Raw genomic sequence first — 19,515 nt, 5'->3', positions numbered from 1 at the left:
CAACAATATATATATCAACAACAAACGGGGGGGTTGAATCACATCTTGTCTGGGGGGATGATTTCTACTGATTTTTTACTTTTTTACTGTTTTTGGTTTTTTCGGTTATTTTTTATGTTTTTTGTTTTTCTTGGTTACTATACTATTTTTTGTTTGGTTTTACTTATATCTTTAAGTGTTTTTGGTCACAAACCACTCAGGGGATGAGGGGTTCATGATTCCCCCCACCCTTCCTGGTTCGTGAATTTTCGGTCTTAACTAGGTTAAAAAACTATTCACGGTAATCCGGAAGGCTTCTGCGTTCCGAACTACCCTTCCGCCCCGGCAGTTTAGGCCTATTAAGGGCGATAATGTGAGCATCCGCTCGGCGCGGAGTGCTCGTTAACGGTTCCGCCGGTCATGATGTTATGAAAGAATAATACCCAGGAGCGCCATAAAAACATACATGTAACATTCGCCCGGAAGATACATATCGACGGATAACAAAACTAAGTCTTAAGACGACTGGCTAGCGTCTAAACAGAGCTTTGCATGTTTTTCACCGTCTCTACCAAGCCAGTACTTTTCGGTGGTCTTTCTTACATCGGGTCGACAAAAACGTTACTGCTCTCCGGCTTCGACCAGAACGCTCAAATTAACTGAATTACATGCAAAAATAGTGAGCTCATGGCTGGGTCTCAGTATCCCCAGACCACGAGGTCACTCCTAAAAACAGGGCTACTACTTATTATATTACTATTGTTTTGTTCAGCAGATAAAAACCATCATCTCCATCAAAGATGGATCAACCCTTTCCCCCCAACACCTAGCTTCTCATCCTTATCAAAATGAATCCAGTTGTTAATTAAATTCAATTCAGGACATGACAAGAAGCTAAAAGTTTATATAAAAGGCTAAAAGTTCCAGTCCCGAAACCCTTCCGGATTCTTGAATCCAGTGAATCAAGCTCCTTAAGTTCAACTTCACACCAATCCGGAAGGCTGGTTCTCACCCTTCACCGTTGTCGGCAACGGCCTTGCAACTATTGTAGCAGCATAATAGTTGCAACTTGGAACGTTCTCTGCTATTGTAGTTCGTTGTCGTTTTTCTTTAATCTCGATTTTCGTTCTGTTCGCAATCACAGATAAAGTTGTTCTGTTTTTCTTAGTTCTTTTTCTAAAATGGCCGTTTCTGACGTTTCTCAGAAATGTTACGTCATCTCTTCGAAAATTTAAAATTTTAAAATACGGGAATATCCTGACCTTCACCGTTCTGCCAATCATCCGAATAACGTCGTTAATCCTTCGAAATCATCAACTCGGAAGGCTTACTGCTAAAAATTCGAAGTCTGCATAAATTGCATTTTGGCCATTCTGGTCGAATGTCACACCGCTCGGCGCGGAGTGCTCGTTAACGGTTCTGCCGGTCATGATGTTAAAAAGAATAACACCCAGGAGCGCCATAAAAACATGTATGTAACATTCGCCCGGAAGATACATATCGACGGAAAATAAAACTAAGTCCTAAGTCGACTGGCTAACGTCTAAGCAGAGCTTTATATGCTTTTCACCGTCTCTACCAAGCCAGTAATTTTGGTGGTCTTTTCTAACATCGGGTCGACAAAAACGTTACTGCTTTCGGCTTCGGTCAAAACACTCAAATTAACTAGATTACATGCAGAAATAGTGAGCTCATGGCTGGGTCTCAGTATCCCCAGACCACGAGGTCACTCCTAAAAACAGGGCTATTACTATTTATTGAATTATTATTGTTTTTGTTCAGTAGATAAAAATCATCATCTCCATCGAAGATGGATCAACCCTTTCCCCCAACTCCTAGCTTCTCATCCTTATCAAAATGAATCCAGTTGTTAATTAAATTCAATTCAGGACATGACAAGAAGCTAAAAAATTATATAAAAGAATAAAAGTTCCAGTTCCGAAACCCTTCCGGATTCTTGAATCCACTGAATCAAGCTCGTTAATCTTGACTTCTTCGTAATCCGGAAGGCTATCTTCCACCCTTCACCGTTGTCTGCAACGGCCTTGCAACTATTGTAGCGACACAATAGTTGCAACTCGGAACGTCCTTCTGTTTTTCTCTGTTGTTCTTCTATCACAATCTTCGTTGTTTTCGTCAGTGCGGCTATCGTTATTCTGTCGCTTTTCAGCTTTTCTGCCAAAATGGCCGTTTCTGACGTTTCTAAGAAATGTTACGTAATCACTTCGAAAATTTAAAATTTAGCAATTTCCGAATCCTTCAACCTTCACGTTTTGTTCAATCGTTCGAATAACGTTCTTAATCCTTCAAAATCACTAACTCGGAAGGCTCGCTGCTAAAAATTCGAAATCTGCAGAGATTGCATTTTTTCCATTCTGGTCGAATGTCACAAACGTAACCCGTATCGGTTTTAATTGAAAAGGACTTAAACACTTGTCATCTTCTTTTATCATTATCACTACCATATCTAGAAAATTCCAAGGATTTTGACTGGAATACGTGAAGAAAAGACCCCTGACTGTAACCTCGGTTACTATGATACCTATGACCTTCTGATTACCTTTAGCAAAATAAAAAAGAAAAGAAAAGAAAAAAAAACTATTCGGCTCTCAAATCTCTGTCATGAATTGAATTTAGCTTCGGCTTGAAGTCCCTTATTTTACGATTCGGCTTGAAGTCCCGTCGGCTTGATGTCCGGCACCCCTGTAATTACATAATAAATTACGTAATCATTAATAACATTTTCCTGTAAATTTCTGAGATTTTTTTATGTTTTTTGTTCTTCGTCCTTTATTAGCAAATTGAAATAAATTCCGAGAGGCAAGTGTGCAAGTGTAAGTCAATTCTAGTTTTATTTCTACATAATTTCACATAATTAATTAATCATAGCATTACCTTACCTTACGCCTGTAACGGCCTTATTTCTTTGTATCAGAGTATTCTGACGAGAAATATCCTTTTATTCTATTCTTTCTCTTTCTTACTTTCTTTTGCTTTGTTTTTTTACTTTGGTTTGCATTGTTATCAAACAAATCATAGCAATATCAAAATATTACGAATGAAATTAGAGAAAAACTCAAATAATTTTAAAATCTTTCCATGACAGCTGACAATAGGTGGTCACAAGGTATTCATCCCTTAATAGAGATAAATAGTAATTCTTAAACCCTACTTTTATTTTTCTGTAAGTTCGTAATTATTTTTCTGAAATTAAATTTCTCCAACTATATTCTCCCTTTACGCTATGTAAGAAAGCTTCAGTAGCCAAATTGCAAATATATAGGTGCTGCTTAAAGTGAGAATACATTTAAGAGAGAATGAAAAATCAAAAAAGTACATACTTTCTCTCGTACATTTTGTCGTTTGTTTAACTGAAAATTTATTCACCCGGACGGGAGGTTAAAGCGCAGTTGGAACTTTAAGAGATTCGCCGTGATGCGAGCAGTCTTGTTAAAAATATACGGATTAGTAATCTTAATGGTATATAGGACCTACGTATCTGAGCTTATATTTTAATTTCTTGTAATCGTTGAATAAATTCTTAACTTGTGTTGTTGTCCTGTTTTTTTTTCTGTTTATTTATGATTTATATAAATGTAAGCGCTGACAGCTTTGACCGTAAGATATTTTACAACTTAAGATTGTGATGGTTAACCAGAAAATTGATCAACGGAAAAATCATGTGGAGAGTCCAGTTAAAATGAATAGAAAAGAGTTATTTGAAGCAGTATTGGAAGATATGACACTTTCAGAAGTGAAAGATGTTCTCTCCTCACTTGGTCAGAGCTTTAGAAAGAGATCGAAGCGAGAAGAATTGGTAAATATTATCAGAAATCATCCTGATGTGACCGCAGAATTCTTGCGGCGCGCTACAAGAACGGAATCCATCTCTATGCAAACGAAAACAACATCGGGCCGATCTAACTCGCAAGATTCAAGTTATAATTTGCGAAGACGCAGTACTAGCAGTTCCAGACAGAATCCATCTGTTGATTCTCCGAAGAAGAAGCGGACCTCTGCGGGCGGCAATGACAATCAAAAGCAAGTCAAATCACCTCAAATAAATTCAGCAGTATCCGAGAAACCAATGGCAAACGGTCATCACATCACTTCGAATGAACCGGGTACGCCATCTAAAGCAAGTAAGAAATCTGAGAAACGAACTGCGAAGAAAAAAGGGAAATCCAGTGAAGCCGAGGATACCATTGCCATTTGGTCACATCCTTTTACAACATTGTTTTACTTCGCCTTAGACTGTTATGAAAAGAGTAAAGATATGTTGCAGTATTTATGGTTGCATAAATTAACGGTACTAATCTTTTTATCACTTTTCTCTGTTTTCTTTTCCCTGGATCGAATGCCTGGTAGGCATCAAGCAGTCTTTACAGTTGTCAAGGAAAATTTCAATTTGTGTTTCTACTGGATTTTTCTAGGAATTTTATCTTCAGTTGGTTTGGGAACGGGCCTGCATACTTTTTTGTTATACCTTGGACCGCATATAGCATCTGTAACTCTTGCTGCATTCGAGTGCAATTCGGTCGATTTCCCAAGCCCGCCGTATCCAACGGAAATCAATTGCCCTGATCACGTGCCGGAGGTTCCTATGACAATATGGAAGATCTTGTCCAAAGTTAGACTGGAAGCCTTCATGTGGGGCCTTGGAACAGCATTAGGCGAACTACCTCCATACTTTATGGCCAGAGCAGCCCGACTTTCTGGAACTCAAGATCTGGACGCCGAACTGGTTGAATTGGAAGAATTGAGAAAACTTGCCGACGCAAGACCGGATCAGGTTGCATTTTCAGTTAGATGTAAAATACAAGTTGAAAGATTGATTGAGAAAGTTGGCTTCCCTGGAATCCTTCTGATGGCGTCCATTCCGAATCCGCTCTTTGACCTCGCTGGCATAACATGTGGATACCTTTTGGTTCCATTTTGGCAGTTTTTCGGCGCAACTGCGATAGGAAAAGCCATCGTGAAAATGCATATACAGAAAGTATTTGTGATAATGAGTTTCAGTGAACATCATGCGGAGCATTTTGTGCAGCTGATTGGAAAAATTCCTTATCTAGGACCTAAATTACAGGCACCGTTTCAAGAGTTCTTTGCGAATGAGAAGCAGAAATTGCATAGAAAAGCGGGAAGCGCGGCGTTTGTGGCAAAACAAAGCTGGTTGTCTTGGGTGTTTGACAAACTGGTACTAGCAATGGTGCTATACTTTGTCGTTTCAATTGTGAATTCGATGGCCCAGTCGTGCTATAAACGTAGAAACGAGGTTAAAAATAAAGAGAACAATAAAAAGTCGAAATAAAATTCATCTGAGAGTCAGCGACGAGTGGAAATCGAAATCATTTTGGGACATTCTCATCTGAAGTCATCAGTTTTTTGTTGCCCATTTGCCGTTGCCTTTACTGTGCATTTCATCATTAAAATGCTATATATTTAACAAGCCATGTTTTTTGGCCAAATTTTCATTCCAAATACATTGAATTTTAGTGTTTCATTGTAATCATTTAATGGAGTTTTATAAATGAATAATTATTTATGAATTTCCATTTAATTTATGGATTTATTATATGTACACTACTGCGTCTTGTCAGTTTGTCGCACTGCCTAACCAGAATTTGAAAGTAGTGCAGTATCTACGGTGATAGATCCTGTGTGTAACTTGTGGTATGTATTGTTTATCTCGTCCTAAAATTTAGAATAAAATTCTAAGCAAATGTCTTTTGTTTTTAAAGTGACGCCGTTGATTGCAATGATAAAATTGGGGAAATCTAGTTGGTTCTAGTTGATTTTAAAACGAGGCTGTCAAACATCAACTATTTTCGTATCTGTATTTTTGATCCTTATCAACAATTTTAGCGGCAACAATTTTTGTTCTGAACCGTTTATTTGGACTCCATTACTTGTTTCAAGGAAATGTAAAATGTAGATATTTTCCTTATCACATAGTGAGGAACTAAAAGGTAATTTGATGCACGTCATTGATTTTTTAAGTCACAAAAATGCGTTGGATAGAAGCGTTGACGGTAGTAACCATTTCAAAATGAAATGACCAGTATAGGAGAGTGATCTGAAGAAAATTTATCAATGCGCATTGAGACAAGAAGCTGAGCCTCTAAGCCTTCTGGTCAAGTATTTCAACCTTAGCTGTAAATCATTCAAGTTCCTTGAGGGACTTTTTTAATAGATTTATTGGGGATTTGTCTAAAGGCTTTCAATTCAATGCTTAGCTAACTGAAAAAAATCACGATTTCAATGAAGAGAAATATAAATACATGGGGTATATTTTTTCGTGGGATGAATGGGAATCGGGAGTTTCGTTTAAGCTAGAAAGAAAGTAAGAATTTATTTCTCGAAGGAAGTATAAAGCATGGTATCAACAATGACGTTTAGATAAACGAGAGGATAGGTAAAGGGAGTTTTAAACTCCCTCGTAGAGTTTACACTATTCTAGTAACATTTAACAAAACACTGATTAAGCTAGTTATAAATTTAAGTTTTTTAAAATCTGTTTTGTCAAAAAAAGTGATGGTCTTAAAGCTTGACAGGAAATCAAACGAATATTTTACTCATGGCCACTGATTTTGAGAGCTCCGAACAATGAGAAGTTGCTGAACTTTTGCAAAAAAGTTCAAACTGATCACTAATTACTGTTGGGGAAAGTTATCTCAAAAAAGTTTCGTAGGTGGTCATGTGTGGTATCATACTAAATCATGATCTCAAAAAGTTTTGTGTCAAGAGAAACAGGTCTGAATATGTTTTCAGATTGATAGAGGGCGAGTTAACAAATAACTTTTCACTATGTTAGAGCGGCTTTTATTGTAATATTTACAGGATAGTTTTTTCCTTTTCTAAGCTTGATTCAAACCAACTCGTGTTACCTAGGAGAAAGGTAACAAAGGATAAAGAAAATTCGACACATGAATATTTAAATGCTGGCTATTAGCAAGCGTCGTCATCTTGAAATAAGACTTTTTCCGTGTAAACAATTTTTCCATCAGAATCATCGAATCATTTTGAATTTCTACTTTTTTAAAGTTTAAATTCCCTATCTTCGGCACACTTGGTCTAGCTGAAACGCCTGTGCTTGGTACGAAGGTTCTGATTTCGATTTCTTTGTGATTTTCACTTGGAATGTTAATCTTTTATGGACTTCATGGCTTCCATCTCATGCTATGTCGGCTAGCTTACAATGCTAAGTTTGTGTGGTATACCAGGTGATGCGAAGCTCCGCTACGCTTACTTGTTGATTTTTTTTTCTTCAATGCATTGTTTACCATGGTTGTAACAGTCTGTGCCACTTGTACTGCAACGGACTGCTCTTGTAAGTACATTTGAATTAACTTCATTTCGCAATCGGTGCCCATCTTTCGGCTGTATAAATTAATCTTTCAATTCGATTATTCTAAAAATCTTGTGTTTTTCGGTTTATATACGGCATAATTGCATTAGCAAACTTAAGCAAGCGTAGTGTAATAGTACGACTCTTCTTTTTTTTCCAACCTAAGTAGCGAATACTTGTGTCACTTTTTGTTGCACCTCTACGGCTTTTTGGTAGCGTGCTTTGATTGGCATTCGATAAGTAATAAGTTAACACAGCTGATGCATTTTTCATTGATCAAATGAACCGAAAAAAGCTGTTTCTTAAAATCAAACAACAGTACGATAAAAAAACTCTATTTCAGAAATTTTCCATTTCAATATATCTCGCTATTTTTTTGAAATGCATTTTTTTGTGCATAATTTGGCTTTATGTTTTCATTTTATTACATGCAAAGTTAGCGTGGATGCCTTCAGGTTGTTATATTCCAAATTATTACATGCAAACTTGTGTCTATTTGTATTTACTGCAACTTTTGCTACATCGCATTGGAAATTTATTAGCATTTGTTGCTACGTTATCTGATGGCAGTGTTAATGAATTTTCAAGAGCCAGCAGACAGCAAAAGTTTTGATTCAAGCAGGCTTACAATAGCTTAGTTTCAATTTCAATAGCTTAAAAGATTGCAATAGCCTAATTTAAAATGTAAAAACTTTGTTTTACTCGAGTAACGTTATTTTTTTTGGAGTATTCTGGAATCAAAAACTTAAAAAATTCTAATAACTGCAAAAAAATTTGAAAAGGGTTGGAACATTCTGGGCTAGTTGCACGGTAAACGGCTATCCTTGCATTTGTTATTACTTTATATTCTTACAATTGACGAAAAATTGAACGAATGAAAATGTTTCGCTATTTTTCTTTCTCAGTTTCAGAATTTTTTTTTGATGAATTGAATTTTTTTTAAAATGTTTATTGAACCTTGCCCATAAAATGTGATCTATAGTCCTTTAAACAACTGCTGCAAATTTAAACAGCAAATTTAAACTCCCGCTGATTATTTCAATCTGACAAAAAGTTAATCCTGATTTGTAAATTTTCGAAAATCTTTCCGTTTTTGTTCACACATGATTTCTGACTAGGTTAGTTACCCATTGTCAAATTTCGAGTGACCTCCAGTCGAGCTGTGCAAGCAAATTTAAGCGCTAATATTTCAACTACAGTATGTTTTGGTCAACTACTGTATAAATTGCGGTAAAATTTGTTCCTTTTTTGATTGAAAAACTAGCCGCGTTTTAAACTATTATCTAACGAACGGGTAACTGTTGATGTTGTACGTAACTAACGCATCGCTCTCGCCCTAGAGTGCTGGAGCTTGAAAAATTTAAAAGTTAATTTTGTTTTTCATCGCTGGTGTGCAAGTTACAGAAAAATGTTACGAAGTTGAGAAAAACGTAAATATTTTTTTTTGGTATATTTTGATATATTTTTATAATCAGCTGCGAAACACAATTCTTATTGAAAAAGGTAATAAAAAAATGGGCGATGGGCATTGCTATGATTTTTAAAATTATATAGACAAAACTACGCTTTTTTGGCTTTTCTTTGTTGAACTTAGCCAAAATAATAATCTCTTTTCAGATTAGAATATTATGCCATCTCTTCCAAATGAAACCAATGTTCAAGTTGCAGTGCGAGTCCGACCACAAAGCTCATCAGAAATAAACGAAGGACTTAAAAAATGCACAGCAGTTATTCCTGAGGAGTCGCAGATTGCAATTGGCAGCGACAAGTTGTTCACGTTTGACCTTGTATTTGACATTGAAGCAAAACAAGGTGAAATATTTGACAAGTCTGTGGCAAACTTAGTTGACGGAACCCTACATGGATATAATGCGACTATTTTGGCCTACGGGCAGACAGGCTCGGGTAAAACATACACGATGGGAACTGCTTGGAACGAAAGTCCGACGAACGAAAACACGGGGATAATACCTCGCGCTGTGAACAGACTATTTGATCAGATCTTGAATTCAAAATTGGAATCTGAAGAAAAGGGTATCACGCCTCCTGATTTTAAAATCAGCGCCCAGTTTTTAGAACTGTATAATGAAGACATGAACGATCTATTGATACCTGCGGATAAAACGGGAGCGAAAGGCCTGATTAAAATACACGGAGAAGGAAGTATGATTTATGTCAGCGGCGCTTCGACAAGGCCTGTCAATAATGTTGAAGATTGTCTGAAATGTCTGGAAATTGGATCTCTAAACCGGGTGACAGCCTCGACAAACATGAATGCAACTTCGTCTAGAAGTCACGCTATTTTTACAATAACTGTAAAACAGCAAAGAGTTCTAAAAAATGAAGACGAAACAGCTGAAAAAGAGCTACAATCGGACTCGCTTGATTTCGAAACTTTGACCGCTAAATTTCATTTTGTGGACCTCGCGGGATCCGAAAGACTAAAGCGAACAGGAGCTACAGGAGATAGAGCTAAAGAAGGAATAGCAATCAACTGTGGGCTTCTAGCCCTCGGAAATGTGATAAGTGCTCTTGGCGATGCTACAAAACGAGGCTCACATGTTCCTTACAGGAACTCAAAGTTGACAAGACTTCTACAAGATTCTTTAGGAGGTAACAGCAGAACAATGATGATTGCTTGTGTGAGTCCCTCCGATCGAGATTTCATGGAGACCTTGAATACTTTAGTGTACGCTAATCGAGCGAAAAACATCAAAAACAAACCTTCAGTTAACCAGGACAAAGCGAGCAAACAAATAAGTGATCTGAAAAATCGAATAGCAGAACTTGAAAGCGAGTTGCTTAAATACAAGCAGGGAAAATTGACCGCGGATGTTTGCTTCATGAACGATATGAGCGATGAAAACAGGCTCCTTTTGAGGGAACAAGATAGTTTGAGAGATAAAATTAAAACGTTGCAAGCTACTATTGAGTCAAAAACCCAAGAAATCAGCGTTTTAAAAACTGAAAGGGATTTATCGCGCGTTCGAAGCTCGAATTCAGGGAGCAATAGTGAAAATTCAGTTGACGATTTGATTGCACAATATATGAGCGAAATGGAATCAGTTAAATCCAAAGTTACTGAATTGGAAATTGAAAACTCGAAATATCGAAAAGAAATAGCAAATTTAAAAACTGAGTTTCCTATTCAAAACAAATCTCGAAGCTTATTATCTACAAGTAAATCTGTTTCGAGGCCCAATAAGTCATCTGTTCGGAATGCTGAACCGTCGGTTTCGATACCGCCTATTGACGTGTCGAGTTATGAGAAAGACTTGAGTGAACTAATCGCTCAAGCCGAAGCTGACTTGGCCGAAAAGAAAGAAGTGCTGGCAACTTCGAGAACAAATCAAACTTCGGGAGATGTCACAACTACGCGTCCGGAACGCCGAAAGCGGAATAAAGTTTCATCGGGAAAGGAAAAGTCGTCGGAAAAACGAGCTAGTTCCGTGTCATGTGACGAAAGATCCAACGCGGAAACTCTGAGTGAAATTTCGGAGTTAAAGTCAAGCATCGAAGACGAAAATGAAAATGACGATGAGAACAACTCGGGAAACGAAACTTCCGATAATGATGAATCTGATTTGGAAAATGATGATTCTGAAGATTTGAGAGTTGCTGATATTGCGTACATAACTCAGGAAATATCTGTGAAGGAAAAATTGATCCTGCAGCTGGAAAAATCGCAAGTGGCTTTAAATAATATGAAGCAGGGTTATGACCAGAAATTTAGAGAATTGCAAATGAAAATGAATTCAATGGAAGAAGCCAAACAAAATGATATGAAAAATGCAGACGGTTCTCAGAAATCAGGCGAAGATTTGGAAAAAATTAAAAAGGAGTACAAGCAAAAAGTTTCGAATTTAGAAAAAGAAATGAAAAAGCTGAAAAGTTTTGAAAAAGTGAACAAACAACATATGAATGAACTGAAAAGAAACGAGGAACGAATTTTGTCCTTGAAAACTGATGTTGAAAAAATGCGAGACGACAAGGCAAAATTAGTTCGTCAAATGAAAGAAGAAAGCAAACGTCACAGAGAAAAAGAACAAACACAAAGAAAAGAAGTCGCGCAGTTGAAAAAACAAGAGCGTCTGAAAGATAATAAAATTAAATCACTAGAAATTGAAAACCAGCAGAAAAACGTGATTTTACAGAGAAAACTACAAGAAATGGACGTTTTGAGGAAAACTAAGAAGGGCGAAATGTCGGACAAAGCAGCTGGCCGAGTGACAAAGTCTCGCTCAGAAAGCCGAAAAGCGAACGACAAGACAATTAATTCTACTGCAAATTCGTCCAAGTATGGAAAAACATTGGAAAATAAAATTGATCAAAGTGAGAAAAGCTTGGCCACCCGCAACAACTCGACATTTAGATCCAGAAAAAGAAGCTCATTGACCGCTTCTAAGCTAAACTGGGAAAAGTTTAGTACTATGATGGAGAGTCACGTTGAAAATTGTTATTCAGTCGCTTATTTGGAAAAAGAAATGGAAGATCATATGAAAGAGCGAGAGAGGTGGAATTCGGAAAAACAGATTTTGGCCAAAAAAATAACATCTGCTAAGTTGCTGAAAGACTCGAAGAAGTTGAATCATCTGCTAGAAGAATTGGAAGTTGTTAAATGTTCGATCGAAGAAGCGCAAGAAAGAATTGAGGAAAAGCAGGCCGCAATCGTGACTCTAAATTCGGCGACTGAAAACTCGAAGTTTGCTCAAATTGACGTCGAATCTATGGACGTAAAACATTGCAAGTCACTCCTGCAACAATTATTAACTTTCACAGTTGAACGAAGTGTCCAATTGAAAGAGGACCAGGCGAAAATAAGAGAACTAGAAGCCCAAATTGGAGAGGAGGAAATAAATAAAACCATCCAGCAACAGTTGTTGGACTTCGTGATTCTGGACGACGATGACGGTGGTAGCGATACTAGAATTAGACTAGCAGCTTCGCCTGTACAAGAACAAATGAACTGCACGTTTATTAAAGACGCGCCTGATTTAGTCCAAAGTGCGACGATGTCAGAACAGCACCAGCAACATCAAAGAGTTCCCTCCCCAATGGGATTCAGTTTACCGGAAACAGTGACCACAAGAAGACGAGGCAATAAAAGTGCACGGTTTCAAAGTGACGAATCCAATTTAAACCAAACTTCAGAGTCTTCCTCTCAAGCTACTGGCCAGAGTATTTCAGCGTCTGAGACGTTTCTAGTGAGCGGGACTCCCTTGATGGACAAGTTTGGAATCAAACTTCTGAGCAATGAAGATCTCTCCACGCTTCCCGAGAGTCCAAGAAAAGAAGCGACTTCTAACACTAACAATTCAAGCCGCAGAAGTTCAGGTGATTCGGGTGAAAATGGGAACCTCTCGCGATCCAATTCATTTAGATTAGGCGCAGCTAGATCAGATAACTCGGATGTTTTCACTCGTCTTCTGAAGAGTGTACCTCGCGTCGACCTGGACGGAGAAAATAAAACTGAAGTAGGGACTATTAATGGCTACCGAGGTGCCATAGCTGGTGCTGCGAACTTCCCACTGAAGTGTCATCATGTGGCTGAAGGTCATAAAAAGGGAGTTGTTTCAGTTGATGCCACTGAAACTCATCTCTTCACAGGGTCACTGGACCGAACTGTAAAAGTCTGGGACTTGAACGAAGGAGGAGAACTCCTCTCAATTACAGGGTTTCCTCATTCGGTTCTTCAGGTGAAGTATCATAAATCGAGGAATTTGCTGTTCGCAGCTTCTCTGCATGTCATCAAGGTTTTGGATCCCTTGCAAAAGAATTCTGATCCCGGATGTCTGAAGACTCTAAAGTCTAGTGGCGGTTCATACGAGCGTCTAGACTACCCCAGCGCCCAAACTACAAAAATACCCCAAGGCGAGGATCAAATCAACGACGTTGCTTTCAGCTCTTGTGGCAATCTACTTTATTCGGTTTCGAGGAATTTCATTCGCATATGGGATTTAAGACATTTACCAGGAGCGCTCAAAAGTATCCAACTAGTTCCAAGTCAGTCACATTCCGCTGCCATTAACGTTCTAGCTGTCAAAAATTGCATAAAAGGAGGACCCGATTTAGTTTTCACAGGTTCCCGAGATCACAGTGTCAAATGCTGCGAAGCCATATTGGAGTTAGAAGGTATATGTAGAAGTCTGGAACCTCCGCATTTCGACGGCGTTGAGAGCATGTGTATATACAATAACTGGCTTTACTCTTCAGGGCGAGATAGTTGCATTAAACAATGGGATGTGTCAAGTATAGAAACGTGCCATAATGTCGCTTCCGTTTCGAGTGCTCATAACCATTGGATCACGGCGTTGACAATGTTCCCGAACGTTGCAGCTTCTCATGATTCTGGCAGTGTTCCGTATCTTGTCAGCGGGTGCAGGTCGGGAGAAATGAAAGTGTGGGACTGTGAAAAATTGAAGCTTCTTGGAGAGTTGAAGGCACATAAAGCACACGTGCATGCATTTGCGAGTAATTCGAACTGTCTGTTCAGTGCTTCGGGAGATTGGGATGTCAAAATTTGGAGGCTATGAATTGAAAAAGACATTTTTTTCCTTCCACCGCACATCAAAACGTTATGAGGTTCTACTAAGCGAAAATCTTCTTTTTGGGTCATATCTGCGTCGTTTTGATGCGAAATACGTTTTCTTTTATTGCTCTCTTAAAGTTTGGCCTTAGTTAATGACCGTATTAATTTAAATAAACATCAAAATTAATCAACCTATTTTTTATACGAATTTTTTTCTTGGCTCACAATCAAGTCAAAGTTCAATTTAGGACGGTGGAAGAGGAAAAATCCAATGTTTGCTTGCAGAAAGTATTCTGTCTTCTCTACAGTTTTTCAAATCTATTGTGCAATTATTGTACCTCACGTGGTGAATGTTTGGTATAGACTGTATTCGATTTTGCTGCCGAATGTAAATTTAATTCTACTTAAATATTGAAACCCCGGATTGATATTCTATTGCTTTTCTTCAGCTTCTTGACTTGAATTTTTCTGTTGCATTGTACTTCGATCAGCGTGTAAAAGAGGGTGAAGGATTCTTTTCTAGTTCTTCCCATCTTCGATTTTTTCTGCAATTCGATTTTAAAAAGCCTATCCAAAAAAAAATTGTGATGCTTCAAAGTGCCAGCGTAAACAAGTGAGCAATTTTTTAACAACTTCACTTTTTAACAAGGGGCGAGTTGTAATTTTTGTAAATTTACGATGGATGGAAAAGTGGAAAAGCGCCGGATAAAACAACTAGATCCCATACATGAAATTTTTCTATTTCAGCTCGAAAATGTTTGCCATTTAAAGATATTGAACCTGTAATTCAAAACATCCTTCTTTTCTTACCACAAATTTGTGATAAAATAAATCTTTCAACTGCTAAGCAGAGAAAATGTGCATTGAGTTCAGAGTTTTGAATCTATAAGTAGAAAGTATTCGACTATTTGCACTATTTTCTTTAGCGAATAACGACTTCATCAAATGAGTGGGATGTTTTGAAGTGGATTTTATATTTGCAAGACGACCTTGATCTATAATTTAGTAATTTTTTGGTCCGGTTTTTGCAACTTTCTATATGTGACGTAAGAAACCAAATATTGGTTTTTCATCAACTCTTTTTGGTGCTGAGTATTAATATGTCTATATTTTGAAGTCTTGTATGATTATGCGAATAATTTGGGTTGTATAGTTTTGAAAATGGGCTATATTTTGTAAAATACTTGTTTGTATTCACAAAGAATGTCGCGAATTGATTGTGCTTGAGATTGTCTCACTTCAAATCATTTCCAGCAGTTGTTTGGTAGTATAAGCATGGTCATGCAATCGTCAATTAGAAGCTTGTCAAAATTAGATTACATTTTCTCAAAATATTGCAATTTATTTTGGTATCACTTTTTTTTTAAAGCATTAGGCATATTTTTATTTGAAGGATCTTTGGCTCGGGAAGTTTTCTACGCCTTCAAGTAGCCCACGCCGCACGGTAGCTAGTGATCTACTTATTAATTTCTTAACAATGGCACAAGCTTCAAGAATTGGATAAAGATTTTAAAAAATTGCTGTTGTTTTTAGTGAGGAGCATTGAATTAGATAACATGCTACGAACATCAGATGTCATAATAGCTCAATTAATATAAAAATCGAATTAGAATTGTATTGAGTATTGAGATTCTTAAAGAAGAACTTTGTGTCATTTAGTCTAAAAAACAGAAAAGTTCAGACCAAAACTGCTCAAATTTGTGAAAATGCTACGAACATCAGATGTCATAATAGCTCAATTAATATAAAAATCGAATTAGAATTGTATTGAGTATTGAGATTCTTAAAGAAGAACTTTGTGTCATTTAGTCTAAAAAACGGAAAAGTTCAGACCAAAACTGCTCAAATTTGTGAAAATGCTACGAACATCAGATGTCATAATAGCTCAATTAATATAAAAATCGAATTAGAATTGTATTGAGTATTGAGATTCTTAAAGAACTTTGTGTCATTTAGTCTAAAAAACGGAAAAGTTCAGACCAAAACTGCTCAAATTTGTGAAAATGCTACGAACATCAGATGTCATAATAGCTCAATTAATATAAAAATCGAATTAGAATTGTATTGAGTATTGAGATTCTTAAAGAAGAACTTTGTGTCATTTAGTCTAAAAAACGGAAAAGTTCAGACCAAAACTGCTCAAATTTGTGAAAATGCTACGAACATCAGATGTCATAATAGCTCAATTAATATAAAAATCGAATTAGAATTGTATTGAGTATTGAGATTCTTAAAGAACTTTGTGTCATTTAGTCTAAAAAACGGAAAAGTTCAGACCAAAACTGCTCAAATTTGTGAAAATGCTACGAACATCAGATGTCATAATAGCTCAATTAATATAAAAATCGAATTAGAATTGTATTGAGTATTGAGATTCTTAAAGAAGAACTTTGTGTCATTTAGTCTAAAAAACGGAAAAGTTCAGACCAAAACTGCTCAAATTTGTGAAAATGCTACGAACATCAGATGTCATAATAGCTCAATTAATATAAAAATCGAATTAGAATTGTATTGAGTATTGAGATTCTTAAAGAACTTTGTGTCATTTAGTCTAAAAAACGGAAAAGTTCAGACCAAAACTGCTCAAATTTGTGAAAATGCTACGAACATCAGATGTCATAATAGCTCAATTAATATAAAAATCGAATTAGAATTGTATTGAGTATTGAGATTATTAAAGAAGAACTTTGTGTCATTTAGTCTAAAAAACGGAAAAGTTCAGACCAAAACTGCTCAAATTTGTGAAAATGCTACGAACATCAGATGTCATAATAGCTCAATTAATATAAAAATCGAATTAGAATTGTATTGAGTATTGAGATTCTTAAAGAACTTTGTGTCATTTAGTCTAAAAAACGGAAAAGTTCAGACCAAAACTGCTCAAATTTGTGAAAATGCTACGAACATCAGATGTCATAATAGCTCAATTAATATAAAAATCGAATTAGAATTGTATTGAGTATTGAGATTCTTAAAGAAGAACTTTGTGTCATTTAGTCTAAAAAACGGAAAAGTTCAGACCAAAACTGCTCAAATTTGTGAAAATGCTACGAACATCAGATGTCATAATAGCTCAATTAATATAAAAATCGAATTAGAATTGTATTGAGTATTGAGATTCTTAAAGAACTTTGTGTCATTTAGTCTAAAAAACGGAAAAGTTCAGACCAAAACTGCTCAAATTTGTGAAAATGCTACGAACATCAGATGTCATAATAGCTCAATTAATATAAAAATCGAATTAGAATTGTATTGAGTATTGAGATTCTTAAAGAACTTTGTGTCATTTAGTCTAAAAGACGGAAAAGTTCAGACCAAAACTGCTCAAATTTGAGACAACTTTTTTGAACTTTTTTTGGAATCCCAATCACTGCTGAAAGAGTTTAAATGTTTTAATATGATACTGCAGAAATATTTTTTATGCCCCATTGAAAATATCAACTCCCTAAAATCAAATTAAACAAAAAAAATTCTACCCCTGATCATTCTGTGTAAAGTTTCAAAGGTTTGGAAATTGCCAATTTGGCCATGCTCTGGACTAATTTATGCGCGCTTTGCATTTATGCGTGGCGAATTCTACCGCACAACAAAATCGTTCCAAATTGAATTGAGGCTAGCTAATTGGTCGTATCAATTTCGTATGACTCTTCGCCCTGATTTACAAGTAGTCCTGTTTGAATTTATAAAAGTCTATTGGGGGCACCGTTTATTAGCATGTGTCTATTAGTATACGCATGTAAAATTAAGCTCATAATTCGCCGGCTTTTTCAAGAGGCGAATATCATGCACTTCGCGGATAATATTATAGGTGTCACTGAACACAGTGAAAACGCTTTTTTTTAGGTCGTCATGATTTTTTTGATGTATGCAAATAACGCTTTCCAAAAAGGAAAGTGCAATTGGTGTGAAAAATTGTGAGTGACTTTTAGTTTGGAGGGTTTTAGCAGGGGCGGATTTAGGGGGGGGGGGCTCAGGGATTCGACCGCCTACCGATCACCCAAAGGGTCCCTCCTTTTAACTATTTTGAGAGATCCATTTTTGGCTGACGGACCCTAAAATTTTTTCTAAAGGCGCCCAAATATACTAATTTTAAGAGGGGAACGCGCGTCGAAAAAACGCGACTTTAAAAAAAAAATTCCAAAAAGTGACTAAAAACCGTTTTTGGCCTGTTTTTTCAAATTTTTGCCAAAACTGACTATTTAGTGCTTTGAGAGAGCTCGGAAAATCAATTTTGGTCGACCTAAAAAAAAGTTCGACAAAATTACATAATTTGAAATTTTTTTGAAAATCCGATGCCCCCCCCCCCCTCGAGAAAATCCTAGATCCGCCCCTGGGTTTTAGTTTTTAGATTTTCCAGTGGAATACAAAAATAGTTTTAGAGTACCTTCTGCTAATCAGTGTAGTTTTTTTTTTCAAAATTTGCCAATCATGAAAGATTCTTAAAATTCGAAGAGAATCAGGCCACATTTTTTTCATTTAAATTGTTTCAGAAAATATCGAGTCGTCTTTGTTTCCGTTTTGTTGAGTTCATTGACAGTTTCAACAGTCTATTGGCTATAATTATTAGAGCGATGGTGAACTTTTAATTCCCTTAACAAATCAATTGAGTTTCAAAAATAAATTATAATTTAGGCCAAATCGTTTTTGATCTATGAAAACCTAATTAAAGCTATTATTGCACGCTAATAAAAGAACACTTTGTTTATCGCAGAGCCACCGTCTAGTGGTTAAGTGGCAGTAAAAAAAACTCAACGGGAAAAAAAATCGGGGCTGTTTTTTAGCATTACCACATGCAAAGCATACTTGATAATTAATCATCAAATACGTAAGGCTGTTTTTTTTTCCCAATAAATTACCTTTTAACGCAGTTCTTTCAAATTGGTTACGTTTTTTCGAATAGTGGTAGTGATTTTTGAACGTTAATTTTGCAGCGTAGTTTTATGACGTTCAATTATCGTTGCTGAATTCTTTTTCCTAACAACGCAGATTTTAAATCGAGGACTGAAATTGAACGTAAATGCTATTCATTACTTGATGTCAGTTAATGTATCTAGATAACCGATGGGTTACTAATTCTCTTAATTTTATTTCAGGGATTAAAGTTTCGAAACGTGTCCGGACGAAAAAAAGTCAATATATCGTAATCTTTCTTGTTTTTTGCTTTTGCCATCGGTATTTAACAAATTCATTTTGAGCTGACAGAAAAATTGAAAGCAGCATTAGAAGAAAGTTTCATAATCCATACCAGATTTTTAACAAAAACTAGAAAAATTTTCTTGTACAATACTATTATAGCACGAAGTAAATCGGGGCTTGAAGACTGATACGGAATCGAAACAACAGTTTTGGATGCTGCTGCGATCGAAAGTCACGTAAACGAAAATAAGTAAAGCTTGGTGTGCTGCGCTTACATTCGGCTCAAGTGATTATATTCCGCCTGAATGAGATTTGGCCGCTAATCTTTATGGCTGTGCGTGGGAATTAAACAAAGAAAACATTTAAGCTCATTTTGCTGTTAATTTTGAACTGTTAGTTTATTTGTCTCTAATGTTTTTCATGGGGGGCATAGTTGAAGGATCAATTGCCTGTTTGCTCAGTTGATGGGCTCCAGGAAAGTCATGAAAAACGAATCAATAAATATTTTAAGTAAAAACAAGGG

The 19,515-nt window shown here is 36.5% G+C and overlaps 2 protein-coding genes across 2 annotated transcripts; both read left to right on the top strand.

Moving 5' to 3' along the window:
• Window positions 1-3,623: 3,623 nt before the first annotated feature.
• On the top strand, window positions 3,624-5,669 carry LOC134854623 (vacuole membrane protein 1-like). The gene has a single exon (XM_063870957.1). It carries the CDS (start codon window positions 3,626-3,628, stop codon window positions 5,288-5,290), a length of 1,665 nt encoding a protein of 554 aa, XP_063727027.1. The 5' UTR covers window positions 3,624-3,625; the 3' UTR covers window positions 5,291-5,669.
• A 3,279-nt stretch (window positions 5,670-8,948) lies between these two features.
• On the top strand, window positions 8,949-15,188 carry LOC134854622 (kinesin-like protein KIF21A). The gene has a single exon (XM_063870956.1). It carries the CDS (start codon window positions 8,956-8,958, stop codon window positions 13,858-13,860), a length of 4,905 nt encoding a protein of 1,634 aa, XP_063727026.1. The 5' UTR covers window positions 8,949-8,955; the 3' UTR covers window positions 13,861-15,188.
• Window positions 15,189-19,515: the final 4,327 nt, after the last annotated feature.

Source organism: Symsagittifera roscoffensis, chromosome 9, assembly GCF_963678635.1.
Source record: "Symsagittifera roscoffensis chromosome 9, txSymRosc1.1, whole genome shotgun sequence".
Lineage (NCBI taxonomy): Eukaryota > Metazoa > Xenacoelomorpha > Acoela > Convolutidae > Symsagittifera > Symsagittifera roscoffensis.
This window is presented reverse-complemented; position numbering and strand designations above follow the sequence as displayed.

What these genes read in the sequence shown, in the direction of transcription:
- LOC134854623 (XM_063870957.1), top strand. Translation starts at nt 3,626, where the DNA reads ATGGTTAACCAGAAAATTGATCAACGGAAAAATCATGTGGAGAGTCCA.
- LOC134854622 (XM_063870956.1), top strand. Translation starts at nt 8,956, where the DNA reads ATGCCATCTCTTCCAAATGAAACCAATGTTCAAGTTGCAGTGCGAGTC.